The sequence below is a fragment of the Phaethon lepturus genome, unplaced genomic scaffold, assembly GCF_000687285.1.
Source record: "Phaethon lepturus isolate BGI_N335 unplaced genomic scaffold, ASM68728v1 scaffold29214, whole genome shotgun sequence".
NCBI lineage: Eukaryota > Metazoa > Chordata > Aves > Phaethontiformes > Phaethontidae > Phaethon > Phaethon lepturus.
The window spans coordinates 1-25,279 of NW_010535989.1; the positions used below are offsets into that span (position 1 = coordinate 1).

At 36.1% G+C, this 25,279-nt stretch overlaps 1 protein-coding gene across 1 annotated transcript in view; it reads left to right on the forward strand.

Annotated features, from left to right (window-relative positions):
- Positions 1-246: 246 nt before the first annotated feature.
- The window catches only part of IPO7 (importin 7), a gene marked incomplete at its 5' end in the record, with an annotated part of 36,352 nt that continues 11,319 nt past the window's right edge, over positions 247-25,279 (forward strand). The window contains 16 exons of the mRNA XM_010286044.1: positions 247-362; positions 8,772-8,853; positions 10,494-10,647; positions 10,981-11,139; positions 13,939-14,095; positions 14,721-14,810; positions 15,237-15,331; positions 15,445-15,529; positions 18,978-19,112; positions 19,646-19,745; positions 20,826-20,902; positions 21,258-21,374; positions 22,165-22,254; positions 22,784-22,949; positions 23,655-23,815; positions 24,718-24,846. Of these exons, the coding sequence (XP_010284346.1) occupies positions 247-362; positions 8,772-8,853; positions 10,494-10,647; positions 10,981-11,139; positions 13,939-14,095; positions 14,721-14,810; positions 15,237-15,331; positions 15,445-15,529; positions 18,978-19,112; positions 19,646-19,745; positions 20,826-20,902; positions 21,258-21,374; positions 22,165-22,254; positions 22,784-22,949; positions 23,655-23,815; positions 24,718-24,846 (1,913 nt within the window). The remainder of the gene's footprint in view (positions 363-8,771; positions 8,854-10,493; positions 10,648-10,980; positions 11,140-13,938; positions 14,096-14,720; positions 14,811-15,236; positions 15,332-15,444; positions 15,530-18,977; positions 19,113-19,645; positions 19,746-20,825; positions 20,903-21,257; positions 21,375-22,164; positions 22,255-22,783; positions 22,950-23,654; positions 23,816-24,717; positions 24,847-25,279) is intronic.

Sequence of the window (25,279 nt, forward strand, 5' to 3'; positions counted from 1 at the left end):
GTTGGGGAGGAGGCCCCCGTTGCCTTTCCTGTCGGTAACAAATTACCTCCATTGTCTTCCTGCTCAGCCGGGGAAAGGGTAGTCCATAGAGGGGTGGTTAAAATCATCGGTGGCGCAGGCCCCCGGTGGCTGAGAGTCTGGACCCAGTCCTGCCTAGGACTGTCTAAGGGCAGTCTTTGGATGTGGAAGGCAGTAATTTTTCAACGGGAAAGGAGGTAGTAAGATCCCCATCACTTTTCTAAGTAGTGCAGCCTATTAGCGTAAGAGTGGCCTGGGCCGAGTTCAGAATTAAATCTGCTAGCCTGGCGTTATTTGGTGTTCGTACAAATCCTTTGGACTCCCGGTTCGGCAGCGCTGTCGAGGTAGGTGTGCTTTCTGGGTGTAGTATCGACACGTGCCCGAAAGAACAGAGGAAGACAGGGCTCCCAGCCCAGATCTGTCATCTGCTTAGACTACATTCATGTGTCATATTGGGATATAACAAAACCCGGAGGTCCTAGTTCCACAGGTTTCGATTTTGAAAGAAAGTTATATTTTTGCTCCACTTAACCCTAAAAAAAACGGAAATTTTTTTTTTTATTGATGAGACACAGCCACGGGACTTTCAGACTTTTTGAAGAAAAGGTGATAGCTTGATGGAGGAGGTGAAAGGTAAGCCTGTGTGGCAGCTCCTGTGGTGCCTTTAGTTGGCCTTTTCCACAGATGTTCAGCAGAGCTTAGATAAAGATGGGCCAAATGTTCTGCTGGTGGTAGAGAAACTTTCAAAAACTAAAGGTATACCTTCTCTTATTAGGAAAAAGTGAATTAAGCTGAATTCCTGCATGTCATTAAATAAGTGAATGGCAAATAACTATGAGGTGCATTTTAAATAAATAACTGTAAAACTACCAAATGTTTAATTAAGGTTTGTATAAAGTAGTTGGCTGTCTTTTCCATATACTTAGGTAAAAAGTATTTTAGTGTTTCTTATTTAAACCAGAAGTGAAAATCATGTAATTGCCTGTAAAGACAGTAATATATATGAAATCTTAAGCTGGCTCCAAAATGCCATTTTTTGTGTTGTATGCATGTCAGTATGTGCATACAGTAACTTGCTTGAAATCTATTTTAGCTATTTTCTGCAGGTATTGAGTTGCTGAACGTGCATGAAATTACATTCTCTGCCAATCGGGGTCTTCAGCAAATGGCTAACTGTTGCATGAAGGATCATGCTCACCAGCAACTGGCTTTTGTTCACACTTTTGAATCAAAACATCATGGTCTATCATGTACTACACAAGTATTAAATTGGTATAAAATCAAAATACCTGAGTCCCGTTACAAACACCAGACATTATTGAACCAGTGCGTAAGAATTCTTTATTATTGGAAATGTAGCCTTGCTCATCTTTCACAGTCCTTTTGTGATAAAAGTATTTGTCAAACCCTAAATCTGCAAGCACTGGTATGTATATTTAGGTTTTAGTCATATGCATGGTCTTGGTTTTGCATAGGTTTATTGAAGTCAGTTATGCATTTGCTTGTAGGATACTGGTCTGAATTTGTTAACTGTTAAGGCAATTGCATTACCAGTTAATATTTCATTTCAGGTAGGGGTGTCTCTTTCTCTGCAAAGATGAAATCATACAGCAGCAAACACTATTGTTTCACATGGCCAGGTACATACAAGTGTTTTTATAATTTAAGTTTAATAGTTGTCCTTGACCTTTTAGTTTACCTTTAATTTGTCTTAAGTGCCTCTGTTGAGCTGATAAGACTGGTTGTCAGTAGAATGGTCATTTTACCTTATCAGAAAGGAACATGCTTCAGTCAGTAGTTGATAGTCCTAATTAATGGAAGAGTTAAGTATCTAGATCTGTCTTCATCATAATCAGCACAGTTTCCACTGACTGGAGAAGGGAACCAGGTGTATGATTCTCAGTTTGCCCAGAGTTTGTTATTTTCCTTTGACCTTGGCTAAGTCATGAATTCTTCTATGCTTTATTTCTTCTTTCACTAAGTTTTATCAGGTTGTATTGCCTGCACATAAAATGCTATGAGAACTTTCAGAGTTGAGAGAGACTAAAAAAAAAAAAGTCAATGCAGGTATCTCAGTCTTTTTGGCATTACTTTCTGCACTGTGAAAATAAGTTACAGGGAATGATACCACTAGCTCTTGTGTCAGCTTCTCATGTAATTTGCAGCTGATGATGTACCCTGAGGTGTTTTGCCATCTCTGTCCCTGTCTTAGAGGGACAAGCTGTGTTTTACAAGGGCTTAGAACCAGACTCTTCAAGCAGCGAGACAACTTTGTTGCCTTTTGAAACAGTCTTTGTACTGTTAGGTATAAAGTGTTTCTCAGAAATGGTGATGAAAATAGATATTTTTAACCATGCAGTTATGGAATTACACTCTGAAAATAATACACAGTGTTGTTTAATCTTTTAATACCAATATATTTATAAAGGTGCAGTTGCTGGATAGTACGGTCCTTGCAGGTTTCTTCTTTGTAATTTCAGGGAATTTATAACTTAACTGTTATGTATGTCTTGTAAGTATCTGAGATTAACGGCAGTACATATGAGCTATTAAGATGTCTTTTTAGACTAACAACCCAATTCTTCTGTCTGAGAATGTTTAAAAATAAAAAAGCAATCCCCAATAACTTACAATTTTTTAAAGTCAAAGCTTAACACAGTTTGTTTAGGAAAATATTACCCTGTTGCTCTACTGAAAAAGTGCCTTTCAGAAGTTATGTTTAAGCTTCTTCATGTTCTAGTATGAGCGACAGGGGAAGGAAAAATGCTTTAGCTTGTTGACTAGTCCCATAGCATGCCATTGGTTTAACAGAATATGGCAGGGCCTAGTTCAGTGTCTTTAATTGCCTGCTTAATAGATACAGATGTCAGAATGATGGAATGATTAAATGATTGGACTCTTAACTACTGGGAGCTTGGAGTGAAAGGTTGTCAAAGGGGAAAAAGCAAGATGCTTATTACGCAGTGCCTTTCACCCAGGAATTTCCAAATGCTGATACACTATGTTTTGGATACTTTGGGGTAGGTATTTATAGTGTGTTGCCCTCATCTTTAATTTTTTTTTTTAACCTTTTCTAACATGGTCTTCATGTATAACACTACCTCTATATATTGTAGCGTGAGTAAGAACAAGAACAGAGCATGAGTTTCCTGGCTCTGATTATCAGATCATGGGTTCTCTTTTAAAGTTGTTAGTATGATGTTTTACCAAAAGTACTCGATTATTTTCACTGCCTTTATCTTCCATCTTTATATTTTGGTGTGTGCTAGATGAGAGATGCTTTGGGAAAGGGTGGTTTTAAATTTTATGTGTTGAGGCTGGTCCAACACCAGAAATCCCCTTGGGGGCAGTAAGGAACCAAGGGAGCTTTGTCTTCATTAGGAAGACGTTACATTCTCGATGCATGTTAACCAGTACAAGGCAAAATCCTGGCAGACAGAGCGACTTGCCACTTTCTCATGACTTAGCAGATAGTTACTGTGTGTGCTTAGCTAGCCTTTGCTAAGAGCACATTCCTTTTTCCTCTGTGAATAGAAGAGCAAATAAGCTTCAGAACTTGCAGACTTTTTATTCTGATAAAATGAGCATCAAGGATGTTTGCAAGATTTGGTAAGCGTGTATTTATTTTTTGTGGACCTTAAACTGGATTTACATATTGTAGGTGCATAAGAGGTTGCAGAACTAGCCTGCAAAAAACTGAGGTCAGAATGACTCCCACACCTGCTGAGTTCTTAAAAAAGAATTGAAAGAGTGCTACAGGGCAGTTTGCTGATTCAGCATGGCCTTACAGTTCCTGACCTTACCTTTCTATAAAAAAACCAAACCGTTTCATCTCAGCGTAATAGTTGTGTTCACCTAATCCTGTTATGGTCTAGATCAAAAATTGCATGTAGGTTTTTTGTTTGTTTGTTTTTGTTTTTTGTTTTGTTTTGGTTTTTTTTTTTTCAAAATTGGAATGGGGGAGATGCATTGAATTGGTATTTCTTCAGATCCTTTAAAAATAAATTGTAGCCTTTATTTAAATGTGTGCGACTTTGAATAACTATATAAATAACCTAGGGTTCTAGCTCAAGCAACATAGAGTAAGTATTACCCTTCTGTTTTGCTTTTTTGGTAACGGTAAAGGAGGTACCAGTAGTAGTGTGTCTGTATGGTATGTTAAATTCTTAACGTCTAAGAAGAATGCATGGAGGTCTCTGACTGAGATGAAACTTCTTGTTTTTATCATTTAGTGGCATGCAGGCTTTGTGTGAGATATGAATAATTCTAGTATTAAAGACAAATGTAACTGACTTTAGTGAGTATCATTACTGGGGAAAAGGGCTTTTCTGTATCATAATTAACTGTTGATAGTTCATATGCCATGAACTGGTCTCTTTAATGTTAACTTCAAACTTCATTTATATTTCAGATTATGTAGCTGGCATGGCACTTTGCTCAGAAGTGTGTTTTAGCACATGGCTAAGAAACAAGTCTGCTCGGAAAAGCTGCAATGAAATATGCAAAAAGATTGTATGTTCTGGAACAGGGATTGATATTAACAGACAGTGGTGCAACGCTTGTGGTCTGATAGAATACATTCCTTAGCTAGCGAGGCTGCATAGCAAAGATTGCTCTTGGGAAAAGTCCCTGAATTCTTTGGCTCTTACACAACAAAGTCATACCAGTGACACGGCAAGTTGGAGGATTTGTAAGCGGGAAGGACTTAAGATCAGTTTTGGTTTTGTTTTTTTTAAAATGTTGAGTTACGTGTTGGGAAATGGACTTTGACTGTGACAGAACTGTTTGGTTTTTCAGTTATCATTGTAGTTCTTAAATTTAATACTTATTTTAAGAAGGTATTTGTAAACAAGGAGTAAGAGAATAAAAGATGAAGTTTTACAGATGTTAAAACTCTAAAATCATAGAAATTGTTTCTATTCTCCACACAGTGTAGAGTATCTGATAGCAACCACTGTGAAATCCTGATTTTAATTCTCACATGCTGGAGCCATGGGACTTCTGTGTAGAATGACAATACTTGCCAGTGGCTTTCACTGAAGTGGCATCAGTGCATCTGATTCTTCTGGAGACTGGGGTGCGCATGGGCCAGCAGAATGCTCTACATTCACATAGTTCGCTGATAGACCTTTTATGAATCTGCATTTGCAGCTCACCTTTTGTATAGCGAAGGATTCTGGCTAATTGCATGCACTGAAACCAAAAGCTAGTATTTGTATAGAATATGTACCTAAAATAGGTGTGGGGTTTTTGTTTGGTTGGTTTTTTTTAGCAGTGCTGTCAGTGAAGAGGAACATGATGTCCTGAGAGGCAGCCATCTTTGGAGAGTAAAAATACTAAAGATTAAAATAGCTGAAATGGATGTGTGTTCAGTATTTTTTAATGCCATAGATACAAAATTGGCACCTATGTGGTGCCGTATTTTAAGTTCAGTTGTTTTTTCGGGTGCGAATGAAACATCGGATGTTCTTTTTAATAGCAAAACAAAACAAGGAGGCGAGTGACAGGTTATTCTAGTACCTGGGGTTTTATTTGACCATTCAGTACACCCATGCCTTCATGTAGCTGTCCTTACTCCACATTTCAGTTTCTCTGGAATTGCCTTCCTTTCAGTGGCATGGGAAGGGGGTCATTGGAAAGAGTTTGGACATCCTTTATATTCCACATAGAATGCATAGAAGTGTTAAATGTAGTTCTGCGAAAATTTAGTTATGAACTGAATGGATTAAGAGATGGCTTTGTTTGGGAAGTACAAGGTATTTTAGTTACGCTACATTGTATTAAAAGCACAAATTATTTCTAGTATGAATCTCTGCTTTGAACCACTAAAGGTGATGAAGTAGCTCATCGTTGTGGTTGGTTGGTGCCTGATGCTTGACATGTTTGTAAGGATGATACTTGTAAACTAAAAAAAAACCCAAGATAATGGTATAGATGTTTTGGTCCTATCCTTTAAAACATGTTATAGTTCAAAGAATCCAGTGGAAAATATATTAATCCCACATATTAATATAACTGACATTTCTCGGGACCTTCTGTAGCTTGCTACAGGCATAGGCTTAGTCCTGGGTTTTTTCCATTAAGAAAAGATTATTCTTTAGTATTTTCTTAAATTTCTATGTGTGGCAGTTTTGTACACTGCTGTTTAATTTTTGTTGCATTTTGCTTTCAAGACACAGAGGTTTTGTATTATATTTTTTTTTTGTTATTCCCATTAGTTCCTTGATCGCTCTTAAGCAATTTCCATATTTTTTTATTGAAATTGATAGTTTTTTATTAAAAGGATAGTTGTCATTTATCATGAAAAAGGGAAAGTAATCCTTCATTTTTTCAAATTCTAGGATTAAATGCTTTTCCATTTCCAGACATGAAATATATTGCAAATTTTCAGTGTTGAAAAGGTAGCTGTTAAGTTTATCATAGTCATTGTGGAAAGACATCCGTTTGTACTTTTAAGTCTGTAATGACCTTATTCGTAGGTGAGTTAAAGGTTTTTGAAACTGAAAGCGTTCTTCAGCAAATTCATAATACATTTAAGTACAGGAGTACTTCCACTGACATTAATGTTGGGCATAGAATAGTGTGCTGAATTAGGGTCTAATGCCATTTGGTATATGTTGCAGGAGAAGTGTGTCTATTAACGTTACTTAAGAAAAGGAACTTAACGGTCCTCGAACTGTAGTAGAAATTAACACCAGCAAGTAGATTTTATTTCAAATGTATTTATTCAACCATTACTTGACAGTTGAAAACAAATAGGTTTGGGGTTTTGTTTGTTTGTGTGTGTTTGGTTTTTTGGGGGGTTTGGGATTTTTTTTTAATTTGAAAGTGTATTTGCTTCTTTAGGACTTTGAGGGTATCAGAGGGATGTGGGTGAGAAAGATGTGTGCTCATATTGCAGTGTCAGTTACTTCCAATTCATCAAAACACACTCTGTGAATAAACATTTTTGTTGGAACAGATGGGAGTGTTGCTTCTGTGGGTTTTCTGCAGCCTGCAGATTTTTAATGCACGGGATGAATATGTACAACAACATTTTAACATTTTGTGGAGATTCTTAAGTCAAGTTAATTCTTCATTTAAAATTGGTTTTAAATAACACGTGATAGAAAATGGGCTACATTAATCAAATCTTAGTACAAAAGCATGAACAAATGTCATGTCCCAGGCTGTCCCTTTTACACTTGTTTATACCAGAATGTACAGGAGATGCTTGATAGGGAAAGTTAAAGTTGGAGAGAAGAACCTGGTGCTGTAGGAGTGACCTGGGCAGTGTTACACACTTAGGAACATTGACATAATTTCATACTGTCGAAAGAGCTTTTGGTCCTATTAAAAGAATAGAAAGATAATTTATCTTGATGATATTAATTTGCTCTGCTGCAGTAACTGAGACAATTGTTTGCTAAATGAATAGTGTAATTTCAATGGTTTTCAAAGTATTAATTTATTTGCCTTATGTAGGGAGTAATAAACTGAGTAACAAGTAGGTAAGAGATGTTTTCCTAAGAGTTTAACAGATTAAGTTACATAGATCTATGCAGTTGTCTTTGCTAGGAGCGCTGCAAAGAGCTTATGAAACAATACTGACATGTCAGTGAAGATAAAACAGAAATATATCTTGGCAATTTGAAACATGGAGTAATTAGGTTAGGAGGGACCTCCGCAGATTGTCTGGTCTAGGCCCCTGAAGCAAAAGCTGTTTCGAAGTTAGATGAGGTAGATTGGGACTTGTCCAGTTGAGTTCTGAATATGTCAGCGGACAAGGTCCCACAGCCTCTGTGGACAGACTATTCCAGACCTTGGCAACCCTTGTGATTTTTTTTTTTTTTCCCTTCTCTAAAATATGAATTTCACTTATTTCAGCTCATGTCCATTGACTCTTGACCTTGAGGAAAACTATGTTGCTTTCCAGTTTTAAAAATTAGAATTAGTTTTTAAGGATTACAAATCACTTTTCTCAAGGAAATTAATGTAATGTCTTGAGTTTTTGATGCTTAGGAAAGGTGGATAAAGGATGCTAGAATAATGTTAGGGTCAGTTTTCTCATACTGAAAATACAATACAGCATTTACTGTACCAGTGACATTTCTCATTATTGTAAGAAAAAACACGCTTTGTTTTCTTTGTAAGTGAACTCTTACACACCCTTGCAAAGTCATTACTCTGCAGATGTCACTTGTCACTCCATTTTGGTCTCCATATTGTTGGTTTGCTGTTGTGTAGGTATGCTGACAGTTGCTGCAGTAATGCATAAATGGTCACTTGAAGCTGTTTTTTTTTCGAAAGATGGACTATGAGTTGGACAGGCTTGCTTAAGGCTGGGCTTAGTTTTAAAACACAGTTGCCATCTGTATAATGAATTCATACCTTGATAAAGGTCGCTGTAAACTTGCTGCGCTTGTGTTTTACCTGGCTATTTCGATATTCTTTCAAATAAGTATTCTGAATGAAGAACATGTTTGGTGACTGTAAAAGGCCGATACCTAAAACCTGTTCAGTGATTTTTTTTTTTCCCACTCTGTTACCTTAAAAGGTAGGGTTTTTCCTCCCGCATGCTGTCTTCAGGATACAGTGGGCGTGAAAGTTTGGAATGCTTTGGTTGATTAGCTGACTACTGTGAAACTGTCTGAATTGCTGGTATTCTATTGATTGCATTACATCATTATAAAGATATTGTAAAACCTAATGGGAGTATTCTAAAACTTAACAAACTATGACTAAATAATAATACTTTTTTTTTTCCTTTACAGGCTCATAAATCAGTGAACTTTGTTTCAACTCTGCTTCAGATCACTATGTCTGAGCAACTGGATTTACCAGTGAGACAGGCAGGCAAGTTTTCAAATCCTTTTTCTTTGTGTCTACTTTAATGGTTCATACACACAAGTACATATGCAGATCCTGTTAAAGAATTCTAATGGTTTTAATCTCAAATACTGAAAAGTTGGGAGTTGCTTGAATGACAGTCATGAATTATATCTGGCACCCTACACTGAATAGGGAAGATGGAAAGAAAAGGTGGCTGGCTCTTCAGTGATTGCTCCCCTTTATCTCTAGTGAATAATGGTCTTTGGGGAAACAGAATGGTTTATGATGCTAGTACACTTGGCCCAATGAAGTAATTTAACTTTGTACTAGTAACGCTAATATTTCTAAAGATTTTAAGTGGTAGAAAACAGATTATTTCTCTTGGAACCCTGCTGATTTGCACATGAGCCTGCAGTAAAATTGAATATTGAATATTAGCAACTCCAAACATCGCCTTTAAAGCTGCTATGATTACTTGATAGAGGTTTCTAATATGATACTTCAATGTTTTTTCTGACAGTTCAGGAAGTGCGATCTTGATCGCTTACTTGGATTGTCCACATAGTAGACTATCCTAAGTTGTAGCATAAGACTAACTTGCATTTTTATCTTATTACTTGGGGGTACCATTCAGATGATGACTCAAGAAAGTTACTGCTTAACATGTATAACATGCAAAAAAAAGGGGGTACATTTGAAAACAACCTCTGAAAAATTAGCCCTCAGTGTAAGCCAATTAGAAACCAAAGCCGTCTATAGAGACTGGAGACGACTCATACAACGCATAGCTTACAGTGCACGTTTTGCAAAGCGATTAATGACATGATAAATCCTGCTCAGGACAGATTGAAGGCTGTATCACTTCAGTCTTGTAATAGCACATATCTGCTGGGTGTTTCTCTCCTTTGCAGACACTTTCAGAAACCCTGTGGTTTCTGAACCTGCGGAAGGTGCATACAAAATTTGGGATGAGAAGTTGCTTTATGGATTTGTACATGGGATTAGGTTAATAACTTTGTTATTGGTTTGTCATGTGACATTTCCTGTTGCATTTTGTAAGTCCTTTTCTTTCCAAGTGCTATAACTATATTCTACCACATAAGCAACTTGGATTTGGTTATCAAATGGTAATTGCAGGCATTTGTGCCAGGAGCCTGATTGCTACAAAGTGCTGTGCCCCATAACCTTGGTATAAAGGAGCTCTATTTCTCTTTAGCATTCACTCCTGTATCACAAACTTAATTAGATTTTTTTTTTTGCTTACAACGGTTGTTTTAGATAGTCATTGGTATTGATTAGCTTTGTTTTAATGAAAATACTGAGAAAATGATAAAGGGTTTTTCAAAAGTGTGTTGCTAAAATGTTCCACAACTACTTCTCTATAGTACAGGTACAAGCAATATGCTTAGTGTTTTTATATGAAAACACATTTTTTACAGAATTAAGAATACAAACATCACAATAAATGGGTAAAAGAGTATCAACCTAGTAAAATATTAGGTTAATAATTTACATAGTTTGTGTTTTGATTCTCATACTCAGAAATGGTCAATGAATTAGTCATTACAATCAGTTTTGGTCTAAAATAGATTTGTTTGCAGAATATGTGTTTCGTTTTTGTACTCTGAACGGCTGTGAGCTGGTGTGGGTGTTCTGTCTTGCAGGGGTTATCTACTTGAAGAATATGATAACCCAGTATTGGCCAGATCGTGAAACTGCACCAGGAGAGATTCCACCTTACTCCATCCCAGAAGAAGACAGACACTGTATTCGTGAAAATATTGTAGAAGCCATTATTCACTCTCCTGAGCTGATTAGGTATGCAGTTTCAACGTTTTTATGAATTGTCTGTGGTTTCTTTTTTTTTTGGCACAAGTAAGACCACCTGCGTGCTAGGCATCACTATCATACATTGTGTATTGTAAGCAAAGAATTAATGTAGATGTAGGTGGAAAAACAATTTTCAGCTTGTGCAGCATGTAGAAATTTAAAGTTCCTCAAATGGAGAGTATTAAGCAGAAAGTACAGAACTTAAACCTTCTAAATAAAACTTGAAATAACTCTTAAGTTTAGGCAATATTAGCTGTTTCAACACCACAATAATATTAAAAATAATAGTAGTAACTTAACCATTGCACATTTGATTTCTAGAGTACAACTTACGACTTGCATTCACCATATTATCAAGCATGATTATCCTAGTCGTTGGACTGCAGTTGTGGAGAAAATTGGATTTTATCTTCAGTCTGACAACAGTGCTTGTTGGCTTGGAATTCTTCTTTGCCTTTATCAACTTGTGAAAAACTATGAGTAAGTTTTTTCTATCACATAAACCAGCAGAATGAATATATTTGTGTATGTTTTTTCTATTCTGCATGTATATTATAGCCATGCAGAACTGGGGTTGTGCAAAGGTGATAGAAATCTAGTTTTGGAAGATATTATTAAATACTCACAATGCAGATGTTGGTTCATATATGTTCTTCACTAAGAAATTACGGAAAAACTGCCTTCATTAAAAGCTTGACATAGAAAAAAGAGGGTGTTTTAAAGCCTCGATTTGGTAGTTGTATTTTACGGATTGATAGTAGTAAGAAAGTCTGCTCAAAATCATGACTTTTGCGGAAAATGATAATTTATTTAAACCAGGTTTAGACTCTTAAACAATTTGTACTCGAGGTATCAATGACAGTAAACATATAAAGGTTTCAAAGTGTGAAATCTTCAATGTTAGGAAGTTCAGAATTAGTTGACAGACTTTGGTATGATCATTTTGATAGCCTCATCCAACCTATCATAGGAAATCTATCAAAGCCCACTGTTCTCCTATATGCAAGGCATTGGGTTAGGATACAGGTCAATGTTCTTTGCTCTGTACCTGGTATTATGCTCAGAGCTTTGAAGTTGAGGTTGCACTTTGAGAAGTTATGTGGAGCTTAGCTGCTGCTGCTGTCATGTAGGAAGCTCATTTGAGCTGGGTCAGAGAAAAGCAATCCTGGAGTCAGAGAATTGTAGTAGTGGAACTGATGGAATCCACAGTTTATTCCTTCAAAGCACTAGCATGCATGACATTATTTTTTTTTTTCAGGTACTTGATTTAGAATGTTGCATTGAAAAATTTCACTATCTAATTCCATTAATTTATGTAAATAGTGTAAAACAGATGAATATCAGTTTCTTAAAAATCCTTTTTACAGGAATACTATGAAGGCTTTTGTAATCCCATGTTGGAGTGTTTTTGGTGGCTGAAAATTGCAAGTCCTGCTAGGAAAGGAAAATAAACTAATTTCTCACTTGATTTTCAATTTAAACATCTTTAACCACATATACAGCATGAGACATCAAACATGAAGTGTTCACTGGTAGTGTGTTATGATTATAGCAATCCTTGTTTAAGGAAGAATTTTGATACGAGTGCAGTCGTGTGATTAACTAAGGTAACAGGTGTGGTCATAATCTTAGTTCATCAAGCGCTTTAGCTGAGGCCAGCAACTGCTCATACTTGTTTAGTTCTCTGGTGAAGTCAACAAGGGTCGGTTTCACAAATCATGTAGGAATATGCATATTTCATTGCGTAACACTATGGGTGCAAGCAGGTCTCTGCAAAATTTGTTAAATGACTTACGTCAGGGTGGTTTTTTTGGAAAAAAAAAAAAAACTGCGTAATGTTATGACTTTGATCAAGCTTTTACTGACTGAGTTGTAGGAATATTTTGCTGCTTTTTTTTTTTTTCCTTAATGTTGAAGGTAAAGACCTTGGAGTTTTTGAAGTTGTTTGTTTCCCTCCCCCCCCTGCCGCCTGCAATCCAGACAGTAAGACTAAAGGGCTGCTCTTTGCATAGCCAATTTTTCTGGTCTTTTTCAATTGTGTCTTTTGCAGAAATTAGAAACTGAGTTTTACTGAACAACATTTAGTCCTTATATTTAGGTTTCTATTTCAGAAAATATGTGGAAACTCTATTACTGAACAGGATTTTTGAGCTTGGTGTTGTGTCGTAGTTTTACAGAACGTGCCACGTGGCAGCAAATTGAGTAGACTTTATCTTATATTTCTGCAAATTGGCACTGTTTAAGAGGCTGAGCATTGATAGTTAATATTAAGGAAAAGTCTAACAAAAATGTATTTAAAACAACAAAACCAAACCAAAATCCAATCCCCCAACCCAAAAATCTCCCCCAAGAGTCCAAGAGCATTATAGTATTAATTGCTTAATAGAGCTGTGCAGTCTCAAAATGGTATTTTACTTTGTTCTTATTTTCATCACCAGTATGGACAAGATCTTATTCTGCTATGCTAACTCTTGAGTCAATAAGGACTTTCATCTTTATAAGTTAAAAGTTGGGGGGAAGAATTCAAAATGTGGCTTCATTTCCTTTCAGGACTTTTTAAATGTTTTGAGTAGGGAAATGGAGCCTTGTTTTCAGCATAGGCAAACTAGTGGACTGTCAGCAGCATGGGAAGGTCTGACGCATTATTTCAAGGGGCATTGCAGTCGAAGCCTGCTCAGAGTCTGCCACATAGCCTTGAAGCCTACATTCTCTATCAAATTTTTCTATTTGGGCAAATTAAATGGTAAGATGTGAGAGTCTTCAGAGTTTACTTCCTTCAATATCGGTGAAGTAATCTAGGTTCTGGAAATAACTTTAATAAATTGTCAACTCTGGTAAACATCTTTCTGGAATTTTACTGACTAGCCCAGCATCTGCCATTCTTGGCAAAAAATACGTACCTTTTGCCTGCAGTTTTTGTAGTGCTCTGATTGCTTTTCACTATAGTAATGGTGTGGCTGAACATGATGTAGTATTCAAAGTGAGTAAGTTGGCAGGAGTGCATTACCAGCAGTAAACTAATGTGGATATATAGTGGAGTAATGGATGCTCAGCGATGGTTGTGTGGTGTGTGTGTCCCCCCGGCCCTGCTTTCCTTTTACTGTAATGTTGTCTGACTATAACTTTATTTCAAATTCTGTAATGAAGAAATGGCTAGGGGTTTTTTAGATTGTATGTTATGGACTGTAATATACTTGTGTCTACACTGGGGAAAGGTGGACTTCTAAAGTTCAAAAGCTACCTGAAAGATCTACAAAACTAGTTTGTTCTTACCTAAAGGTACAAGAAACCAGAGGAGCGGAGTCCTTTGATAGCTGCAATGCAACATTTTCTACCAGTTCTGAAGGATAGTTTCATTCAGCTCTTAAGTGATCCATCGGATCAGTCTGTCCTCATCCAGAAACAGATCTTCAAAATATTTTATGCCCTTGTCCAGGTAAAAAAGAAACTTTGTATATACTTGATCAGTAATTTGATTTAAAGTGTTATGCTTTCCCTTAAATTAGTAAATTACAGAAATATTAACAACATTAGATTACATCTGAATCAATTGTGGTATGAATCACAGGTTTCTGGTATGCTTGATTATGCTGTACAGTGTACTTTTATACAGTGCTATTCCTGGTTGGTATTAGATAGAACTTATGCATGCCATCCTCTGAGGTACAGTGTTTGCTAAAACCCCATTACAAAATCAGTTTTCTATTGACAAATTGCAGAGGCAAGCCTGCATAGAATTACCAATGTAAATGTAGTTTGGAATGGAGCTGTTAAGATGCTGTTTGTTAATTGCTTCAGAAATTAATGTAACATCTATTAAGTAGCATCTTAGCATTGCATAAGCAGAATCAATTGGAGTAAAGGCATCTAGCACCTTTGAGGATATTGAGGCTATAGACTAGGTTGTGTTCTTTTGCCTGGTTTTCGGAGTCATTTGCTGATCTTTCATGGTAGCTAAGTGTAGACAAAGATTGGAAAGAGCTAAAATTCAAACTGTGAAAATAACATTTTCAAATTGCTTTATAGTAAGTTCCCCCTCCCCCTTTTTTTTTTTAAATAAGTACACACTACCTTTGGAGTTGATAAATCAGCAAAACCTGACTGAATGGATCGAAATCCTGAAGACTGTTGTCGATAGGGATGTACCAGCTGTAAGTGGCTTTTGGCTATTTATGTCTTTAAGCTTAAATATTTTTCATTCATTAGAATGTTTAGAAGTTTAACTTTATTTCTGTATAATTTTTTCTCAATAGATGCCAAGAAAATAAATTTTTAACCTAAATACGGTGTGTTAAACAGAATAGACAAATTTTGAAAATATGTAGCTTGTATGGGAGTTCTGGTTGTGAATTACAGCACAACTTAGTTTTGCTTCTTTCAAGAATATGTTGACTATTTATGCAGCATATATCATGGGATTTATTTTTAGATACACTGCTTTATAACTCTATTAAACTAGAAGTGCAAATGGCAGGTCAAAAGCAAAATATGCTATATGGTTGTTCAAAATACATATAATTTGAACTCTTTGTGAATAGTTGGTAAATAATCTTTTTTTTTTTCCCCTTTTTCTAAAGGAAACCCTTCAAGTTGATGAAGATGATAGACCTGAGTTGCCTTGGTGGAAATGCAAGAAGTGGGCTTTGCATATCTTAGCTAGACTTTTTGAGAGGTATTTTCTCTTCCATTTTTATTAAAAACAAACAGACAAACAAAACCCAAACAAATATTCAAGTCAATAATATTGCTGCACCCTTGAATTTACATACTTGATTCTAATTCTAGGTATGGAAGTCCTGGTAATGTTTCCAAGGAGTACAATGAGTTTGCTGAAGTGTTCCTGAAGGCATTTGCTGTTGGTGTTCAGCAAGTAAGACACGCTGAATGTGAGGGGGGATTAGGATAAGTTTAGAGTTAGCAGTGATATTTTATTTCATTATTTTCTGAAAAGGCTTCTTGCTGTTCTTCAGAATTGTTTTGAAAGCACTGATGTCTCTGGGTTAAACGAAAAGAATAATTAAAGGAATTATTAATTTGCCACGTAGGACAATCCACTGAAAATAGCCTATGCAGCACTGATAACCTGTAAATAGAGTAAATGCTCTCATATTAACAAGCCCTCAGATGAGCTTCAGATACATGTTATCAATTTTTCTCTTTCTGGAAGAGGTAGGTAGAATATTTTTGTGGTGTAGTTGATCTTCTTACCTATCCTTTTAACTGTGACGATACAGTTTTTCTTTGACTCAAAGTCAGTAAAAACTAAGCTTTCTAGCCTTCCTCAAAAGCCTGATGAAGCAGAGGCTCACTTACAAACAGGTCCGTTTCCACTCATCTCCCTGTCTGCGGGTTTCCACTTTTACAAGTTCTGTTACACACTATAGCAGTTTCTAACCTGATGTATTAATGTTATGCCAAACTCTCTTTGATTTCTACTTCTGTTGGAGTAACCTCATGATTCAGATAGTCCTACCACATGGCAGCAACTTACAGGTTTTCTTGAAGGGACAGAATGGATTGGTGGGGCAGGAATTGTCATCTGTCTCTCTTACAGTGCATGTGTTTAAAGTGAGTAATTTGAAGTTTGGGAACTAGCAAGAAAATTCCCATGAACATTGGGAAATTTTTGGATCTGATTCTCTGCTCCTGGCTGTACTACTGACTTCTGTTTTTTGAAACAAGCTTATTTATAACAAATGTAGTTTTTCTAAAATTTCCCTATATTGGCTCATAAGTCTTTATATCAAGGTGATTAGGTTGTAAATGTAAATAGACTGTTAAATTTATGAAAATCTCAGGGAGCAGAATGTTTTCTTCAAAGCCTTTATTTTAATCAGGAGAGGAACAATTCTTAGTTCAGATTCCATTTTCTTAGTTTTCATTCCTAACGAGATGATAAAGAATTAAGGGACTTTAAAAGAGGAGAAGTAGGGAATGGGTTTTTTGAAGGTCAAAGTATTGAAAGGGAAAAGAACGTTTGTCACATTGAGTGTTAGGAAATATATGCCAACATTCTACTCGGACAAGTGCAGTCAGCGTCACCTTCTGAGGTGCTCGTCTATCACTGGTAGATGATATCAGATAATTATTGCATGTTCTTTAAGACCTTACCTGGTTGCTTTGCACTTCCAAGCTACAGTGAAGTTCTGACAAAAGACTGTATGGGCAAAAGAAACGTTTGAAAAGATAAATTTAAACATCTCAACAAAATACTTTGTGTTTCTTGTTTACATTTTCTTTGAATCAAATTTGATCCTTACTGTTACTGAAGCAATGGAACACCAAGAATTTAAGTATTTGAAGAAAATTGCTAAAAAGCAGGACTTCAACATGCTTACAGTTTCTTCCTGTACAATAATGTAACTTGTTTAGAAATACAGATTATTTTTAAGGTGCTGTCCTCTCTTTCTATGCAGAAGATAAGTCTCAGATGTATGCTCAAGAAATTAAATTGTTCAGATAAATATTATGGAAAATTTTTTAACAGGATGTATTTCTTTACAAAAATTGGAAATCTGTGAAATACTGAAAATACAAATTCTGATAATAGGCTTCACTGAGTTCGCTTTACTCTCCAAAGTGTACGCACTCTTTTACTTAAGGAGCAATAGATAAATACGGGATTACAGGTTGTTCAAGTATAAACATGAAACAAACTGCTAATATTCTGATAATTACTTGTCATTGATTCTTCTTTTTATCTACGCTATACCTCTTTGTCATGTGCATGTCACCACCCTCCAAATAATCCAGTACATTGAGCATTAGTTCTAGCTAAACTTTAAGCTTGGCCAAAACAGGCTGAGCTGCCTAGCTCAAATACCCTGATTCTTATCCTTTGTGTTAGCAGCTTTTTTGCTCAAGACATTTCTCATTTTGAAAGACCTGATGAGCCAGAACTAAGCCCTGGTTGAACACTACTGGTTCAAACACTGTGCCTGGTTGTTCCTTGGCACAGTTGCAGAATTTTCTTCATTTGCCCTACAGCCTCCATCTCACATCCTGTTTTTCCTCACTGCAATTCTTAAACCTGTTTTTAATCTTTAATTTCTCTACTTACTGCATCTGAATCATGAAACTACTTAGATTTGTGAAAAGAGAGGACCAAACCCCTTGTCCTAAGTAGCATGGCTGCAAAAGACCATTTGTTAGGCCTCAGCTGCAAGTCTGAACGTTTGGTCTCTTTTCCTTTCCTATCCTAAGTCAGTATCTAATGCCACCAAAGCCTTGCACTCAGGTGAAGGTAACAACCAGTAATTTCTTAAGTCCAGGAGGCTTTTAAACATGAGCAGTTAAACTTTAAGGACTGATAATGCATCTAGAGCATAAAACCATTACTAACGCTATGAATTTCATGGTCCTCATTTCATGCATCCTCTTTAAACTCAAGTGTGAGGCAACTCCTCTGGGAGACATGCTTCAGTGCTTGTGTAATGTTGTCAACGGAATTACTTTTCAAAATAATGAATCTTACTTTCCCAAAATGTTTTCTGGGTGATGTTACAGATTGATAGATTTTTTTTTTCCAGTTCCTTCAGTTTTAGATTTTTTTAAAAATGTTTTATGTGAAGAATTTAATGAAATCCTGGAAATGGGATTTGTCATTTCTCTCCAGTTGGTGCTGCTGCTCTTGAAGGTGCAGTGTTGCCACTGACCTGGATTGGGCTACAAGGGAATGCCCTTGCATTACCAATACCAAACGTTCCAGTGAGCTGGAATTTAATTACTAGTAACGGTCCCATGTCCATTTCATGTCCTTATTCGTGGAGAGCCATGGACTTTAACAAATGTAAATCCCTGTGAATAGTTCTGAAGGGCACCTCAGGAGAAGAATTGATGCCAGAAAGCCAAGGGGAGAGGCTGGTTCATACTCATACATTTTTTCATACACTGCTGTTGCTGTAAGGCTGCACATAGGCAAGAATCGGTAGACTGCCTGAGTGTAGAGTATTTTACTAATCCAGTGTTTGGGCATGAATTTCTGCTCCCAAAGAGTGTCAAGATGGAATAATAAACCTTGCAGGGAAAGGGCTCCTGGGCTATGTTGGTGATGAATTAACATGTATGTTTTGCCTTACTAAAGGACTGCATTTTTAAAAGATGTGCAGCACCTGATAATGAGCTGCAGATTGCCTTATAAAATTAACAATGACATTTAGTAGAAGGATTAGTGAGTACACATTTTAGCCTAATGAATAAACGTTGGTTTTGTTGGATTCAGAGGGGTTCTTATGTCGGATTGAGCGGGAGTGTAGAGTTCTTCTGGTTAAAGTGGTCTGTGCTCAGTATAAGCTATTGATGAGCTCTGCTTTTTCTAGGTGTTGCTGAAGGTGTTGTATCAATACAAGGAAAAGCAGTACATGGCTCCTAGAGTTCTGCAGCAGACGCTGAATTACATCAATCAAGGAGTGTCACATGCAGTCACCTGGAAGAATCTGAAACCTCATATTCAAGTAAACCATTTTTGAGCTTTAATACTTGGATGACTCAGTAGTACATTAGTCAGTTTGTTGTATGGTGTTTCTAGCCTTGCTAGAATTCAAGTTTTAGGGACCTCTGTTATAAATTGCTGGTGGGAAGAGTTTAATCCTGTTTGGTGAAGGTTGCCTTGATACAGGAGCAGAGCTAGCTGATTGCTTTTTTTGCTGTCAGTCCTTTGTGCTTTAATATGTTAAGAATTACAGTGTAACACAGCAGCACAACGAATTTGGAGATGTTAATTACTGAATTTATGGCATTGAATCATCGCCACATACCATTATCCAAAGAAAATCTAATGGCTTGTGCTGTATTGTAGCTTTACCCTAAGTTAAAAGACCTCTTTTTTTGTAAGGTAGCACATAAAACCCACTATGCCCAAATAATTTTAGAATGTTACCATTTTGTGTGAGAAGTCACAGGATGGACAAAATCTCTGAAATACAGGACAGAATACAGAGATTGGTTTACTAGTACTAGCCTGTTTTCAACTTTTTTTTTATTGCAGGGAATTATCCAAGATGTTATTTTTCCATTGATGTGCTATACAGATGCTGATGAAGAGCTTTGGCAAGAAGATCCATATGAATATATTCGCATGAAATTTGGTGAGTATTTGAAATCTACTCATATTTAAAATATGTCTTCACACGAAGATGGAATTTTTGTAGTTTTTTTGCGAAAATAGAGATGGCTTTAATCTTTAGAAAAAAGAGAGAGAAAAGCAGTTTGTATTATCCAAATAATACAACTTTATATAGTTAACTTTCGGATATACTCATGGAAGTGTCACATAACATATGACAGTCAACAATGACACAGGTGTTTCTGCACTTGAAAAAGTAGCTAGTTTTGACAGTTACGAAGTTTTTGTTATAAGTCAAACAGTCCAGGTATAGCTAACAATAATTGCATATATTTATGTTATTAAAGGTTTATGCCTTACAACAGCTAATATTTCAGGCCCTGGAGTTTTTACAATCTTAAGGAATTTCACACATGGTACAGTTCAGAACAGACTTACCGTAATTGTAAATAAAGCATTGTGAAGTACTCCTAGCATTCCAGGCTTGTCTTATTTCATGTCCTGTGACTTGCTACTTTGTTGTTGGGGGTTTACTCTAAGTCTATGCAGTCCTTTCAGGCTGAGGAAGAAAGAAGATATACTTCAGACTTCCTGAACAAATTGTTTCCTCCACTAGGACTTTTATGTGTTTAGAACTAGGAATCTTTATGGGTTTGGGAGTTTCTTATCACTCAGGTCAGAGGAAGACCTGTAGACAATACAGGTATTATACAAGGCTCCAATAATCTGTAGAGAAATACGAAGCTGAGCATTATAAACTCAATTATGTGTGCTTGCCTGTACAGCAAATAACATATGTCAAAAATTGACTGGTGTCTGCTTCTACTGTTACAAAGATTAGTCTTTAAATAAGGAAGACATAAAATTTCAAATTAGACATATAGAGCAAGTGATCATGAAAAAGGTGAAACATATGTGTTGGGAGTCTCCAACCATGTGTTCCTGCTGCTTGGTCTTGGAATATCTGCAGTAAGAAAGCATGATTAACCACCTGGGGTGGGGGAGATGCTCTTTTGTTTCGTATTAAATCATTAGATTAGATTAGGGTCATGAACTGTAGTAAAAGACCAAAATTTATAGCTGTTACATGTTTACTTAATAGATGTGTTTGAAGACTTCATTTCTCCAACAACTGCTGCTCAGACGTTACTGTTTACATCATGTAGTAAAAGGAAAGAGGTAAGCTGTTCAAGGATTTTACTTAAATACATTAGCTAGCTTTAGTTTATAGTCTCCATTTGCTGAAAAAACTACTAATAAGTTTTACTTTTCTGCTCTCTGTCATATCATAGTACACTAAAGTTTACTAATTCTATGAAATTTATTTTGCAGTGGCCTATTTGCTTTTTGTATTTGCCAATTCCACTAGGACGTATCTGTCAAGAATGTTGTGTGTTTATAACAAAGACATAAAACATTATCCAGATTTCAGTTTTGGAGCAGATTATTAGAGATTTAAACATTTCAGAGCACTGAGAACAGTACCTGAGATGATTTGATGGAAATACTTTGCCTAACCTTACATGTAATCTAGGTCTTGCAGAAGACAATGGGCTTTTGTTATCAGATCCTTACGGAGCCAAATGCTGATCCTCGTAAGAAAGATGGTGCTTTACATATGATCGGTTCTTTGGCTGAAATTCTCCTAAAAGTAAGCATAACAAATCTGGTTGTCCTTTTGGTTCTTTTTTTTTCACCCCTCGTTTCCTTTCTTTCACATATAGTGTCTTAGAAGAAATGAGTGTAGCTCTTCGAGTTTACAAGTTTTTGAATTGCTGCCATTATTTTTTTTTAAAGCTTTAATTGATTTGGTTTTGTTGTCAGCTTAATTACACAAGTTTTATTAGGTCATGTTCAAGTTCAGATTATTGTTTTAAGTTCCTTTAAGTTCTCTGCTTCTATTAGGAATTGCTACACCATTTCCTGCACTACACTTAAATACAGTCCCTTTTTTTGTGGAAGAAAGGGGAAAAAATCCATTCAGTGAGAGGCTGTTCATTTAATGAGATCTTTTCTGTGTGTAGAAGAAAGAAAGGAAATAAAGTGAAATTGGAAACCTTGCTCAATTAGAATGGTAGCAAAAAAGATGCAGGGCATGGACTTGTGTTTGGACCACAGCTCTGAGAATCTTCCCTGACCACTTTTGCTTTTGATACCAGAGTAATGTACTGCCAAGCAAAAGGTGTCTCTCAGAGTCAAAATAAATTACAGGGGACAAAAAGCATCACTCCTTTGACTGAAAATTATAAAAAGTCTATGTAGGATCCAAGTTTAATTACTAATATGGGACTTCATTGTTGCTTAATGGACTTTAATGAAGGGGGAAGTTAAAAGTCCTATTATGCTGTTCATACTTGTATATGTGACTTCTTTTTACTGGATTACAAATGCATTTTTATTTAAAGGTTTAAACTGATGTGTTTCTGTTCATATTCTGACAGAAGAAGATATATAAAGATCAGATGGAATATATGTTGCAGAATCATGTGTTCCCTCTCTTCAGCAGTGAACTGGGTTACATGAGAGCACGGGTAAGAAAGTGTAAGATTTGATATTAAGATATAATGTCTGTTTCAACTGAGCAGTTCAGGAATATTCTTTAAATTTTTCCCCTCTAACAAAGGCACTCCTTTCTGCACCTTTTCTGTAATAAATTGTATGCTTATTTCAGACACTAGTATCAGTCTTTATCTGTGATTATAGCTAACTCTGTGTAGTTTTAAAATGGCCGCAGAACTGTGTGCATAGTTTTCCATCTGTGTCTGGTGGTATGGTCTATTTGTGTTTTGCATTTAGACTGTACTGCTCACACAAAACCTGTGGCCAAAGATGAACCTGAGATCATAGTACTGGTCTAGTGATGTCTGAAGGACAAGCCTCCCACTGGCCAGCCTCCACACGCTCAAACATCTTCATCTGTTAAAAAGTTTTACAGTATCTTTATTCAGCAGTAGTTGTACTTCAGTTTTAATAATTTGTGTAGGCTATGGGTATACGAGTAGTCGATAATCCTGTTTGTAGGTTTTGTACCTCTGATTTTGTTCAATGTCTTTTTTTCAGGCTTGTTGGGTTCTTCATTATTTTTGTGAAGTCAAATTTAAGAGTGACCAGAATCTTCAGACAGCCTTAGAACTCACAAGACGGTGTCTGATAGATGATAGGGAAATGCCTGTGAAAGTGGAAGCTGCAATAGCACTTCAAGTTCTGATCAGTAATCAAGAGAAAGGTAGCCCTCTGTTCTTAAAGCTACAGCAAGCTTTAATGGAATAGGCATTAATATTGCTATGTTCAGGGAGACTTGTTCTCTTCTTTCCTGACGTTAATTTACTTCTTGCAATTGCAGTTTGTAATAGCTTACTGTAATTTTCCAGCTGGAAAATGTTATATTTTCTATAAATAACTTGATCACAATTTCATGGTACAATAAATCCAGTTTTACAGCAGCTAATCATTGAATCAGAAATACAGTGGCAATATAAGCATATCTGTCTCAGCACACATTAGTTCATGTTAACTTTTTTTAAAAAAGTGTTCTTTATCCTGCCAGGCTTTACATTGCTTAGTATTCCTGAAGCTAGCATAAAAGCCACAAAGCAAAGAGAAATTCTATATCAAATACTTACGTATTTTTGTATTATTATTAAATGTACCCATTCCTGTTCATTTACACTTTGCATTGATTGGAATTATTGGAATCTTGCATTCCATAAACCAGAGTTCTATAGTCTTTTCCTACTTCAGTTGTGATCCTCTTGGTATATATTTTTATTAAAAAATTATTTTGAATGTTAGTATTGCTATAACAATTTATACTACCCATGGTTTTGGCATATTAGTGCTGAAGTACTAAGTATTAATAAAGTATATATTGGCTTTCTTATACTGTAGTTTTGTAAGAATATGAATTCAAATACTTCCACTTGTTTTACAGCTAAAGAATATATTACTCCATTCATTAGACCTGTAATGCAAGCTTTACTTCATATTATAAGAGAAACTGAAAATGATGATCTTACTAATGTGATTCAGAAGATGATCTGTGAATATAGTGAAGAAGTTACCCCAATTGCAGTAGAAATGACACAGCATTTGGTAAGACTTTCTGGTGACTTATGAAGAGGTTTAATATGAGAAAGATTGGTATTTAAAATTAAGATAGCTGTCCATCAATCAATAGCTGTTGTTACTCCAGTCTGCCTAAGTGCATTGATACAAGTAATTTTCTGCTACATATAGACTATTTATTCTCAAAAGTGGCTTCATAACTTCAGCTACATGGAAATTTCTCAGAAAGATTGTAGAAATGATTGAGAAATCTGTACGTATTTTCTTCTAATAGTGTTGTTAATGAATTTTGGTAGCACATTTTAGGTAGTCTCTACAATGTGACTTAGTTTTTCTGTTTTAAAATGGGAAATTAAAGAGCAGATTTCTAATAACATTTATTTTCACACCAAGTTTTTTGTGTTGTATGTAATCTGAAAATAAAATTGAATCTGCAGGAGAAATTCAGACCTTGAATGGCCGTATCTAGCAAGTTACACTAGTGGCTTCAAAAGCAGATGTCAGCTCAGTGCTTTCCCTTTAATGAGGAAGGCCCAAGGCCCTTGCCTTGGAGTTAAAACTAAATTGTTTGCATGTCCCTTCTGGGAATGCCTACAAAGTGGTCTGGTCTACTTCAGCTACCAATTAAGCCCTGCGTCAGAAAAACTTACTTGTAGAAAATGTATTCTTTTGCATAGAAAGTAATGTCATTTATATCTATTTATTCATGAATGGTTAAAGGATTACAGCTTAAATGGCTTAACATTCAAATTTTATCTATCTTGAAAAACTCTGGAATGGAGCAGTTACCGTCTAATATTAATACATGTTTTCTTAAAAGAAGTATTCCATAAATTGTGTAGAATACCAGACTTGTACAATTGTTCTTCATCTCCAAGCATTTCCTCATTAAATGACATATTTATGGCTTGTTTTGCTATTACATGCAGGCAATGACATTTAACCAGGTGATCCAGACTGGACCAGATGAAGAGGGCAGTGATGACAAAGCAGTAACAGCAATGGGAATCTTGAATACCATTGATACACTTCTCAGTGTAGTTGAAGATCACAAGGAAGTGAGTAAAAATTACTTTAAAGCTAATTTGTCTTGTCTAAACACTGGAAGTCTTCCGTAGTTCTAGTGTTCCTGATATTGCTATCTGAAAAACTGTCCTTTCAGCCAAAAATATCTTAAAACAGAAAACAACAAAGTACTTGTGCCACAAAGTTGTGACAGAGTGGGTCACATTTCTAACACAATACGTGTAGTAATAGAGCTTAAGTGTTCCCATAAGAATCCAGGTTCTTGTTCAGATATGTGGAAGCAACTTGTCTCTAACAGATGAAACGCTTGTCAGTGCAGCTGGAAAAAAACATCTGTCTTGATGAGGTCTGCCCTTCACAGAAAATAGGTAAAACTTCACTGAGCTTTGAACATTGACTCTGGTGACTTAGTTTGCTCTCTGCAACAGAATCAATATCTGTAAATACAGCTGTTGTGGCTATGCT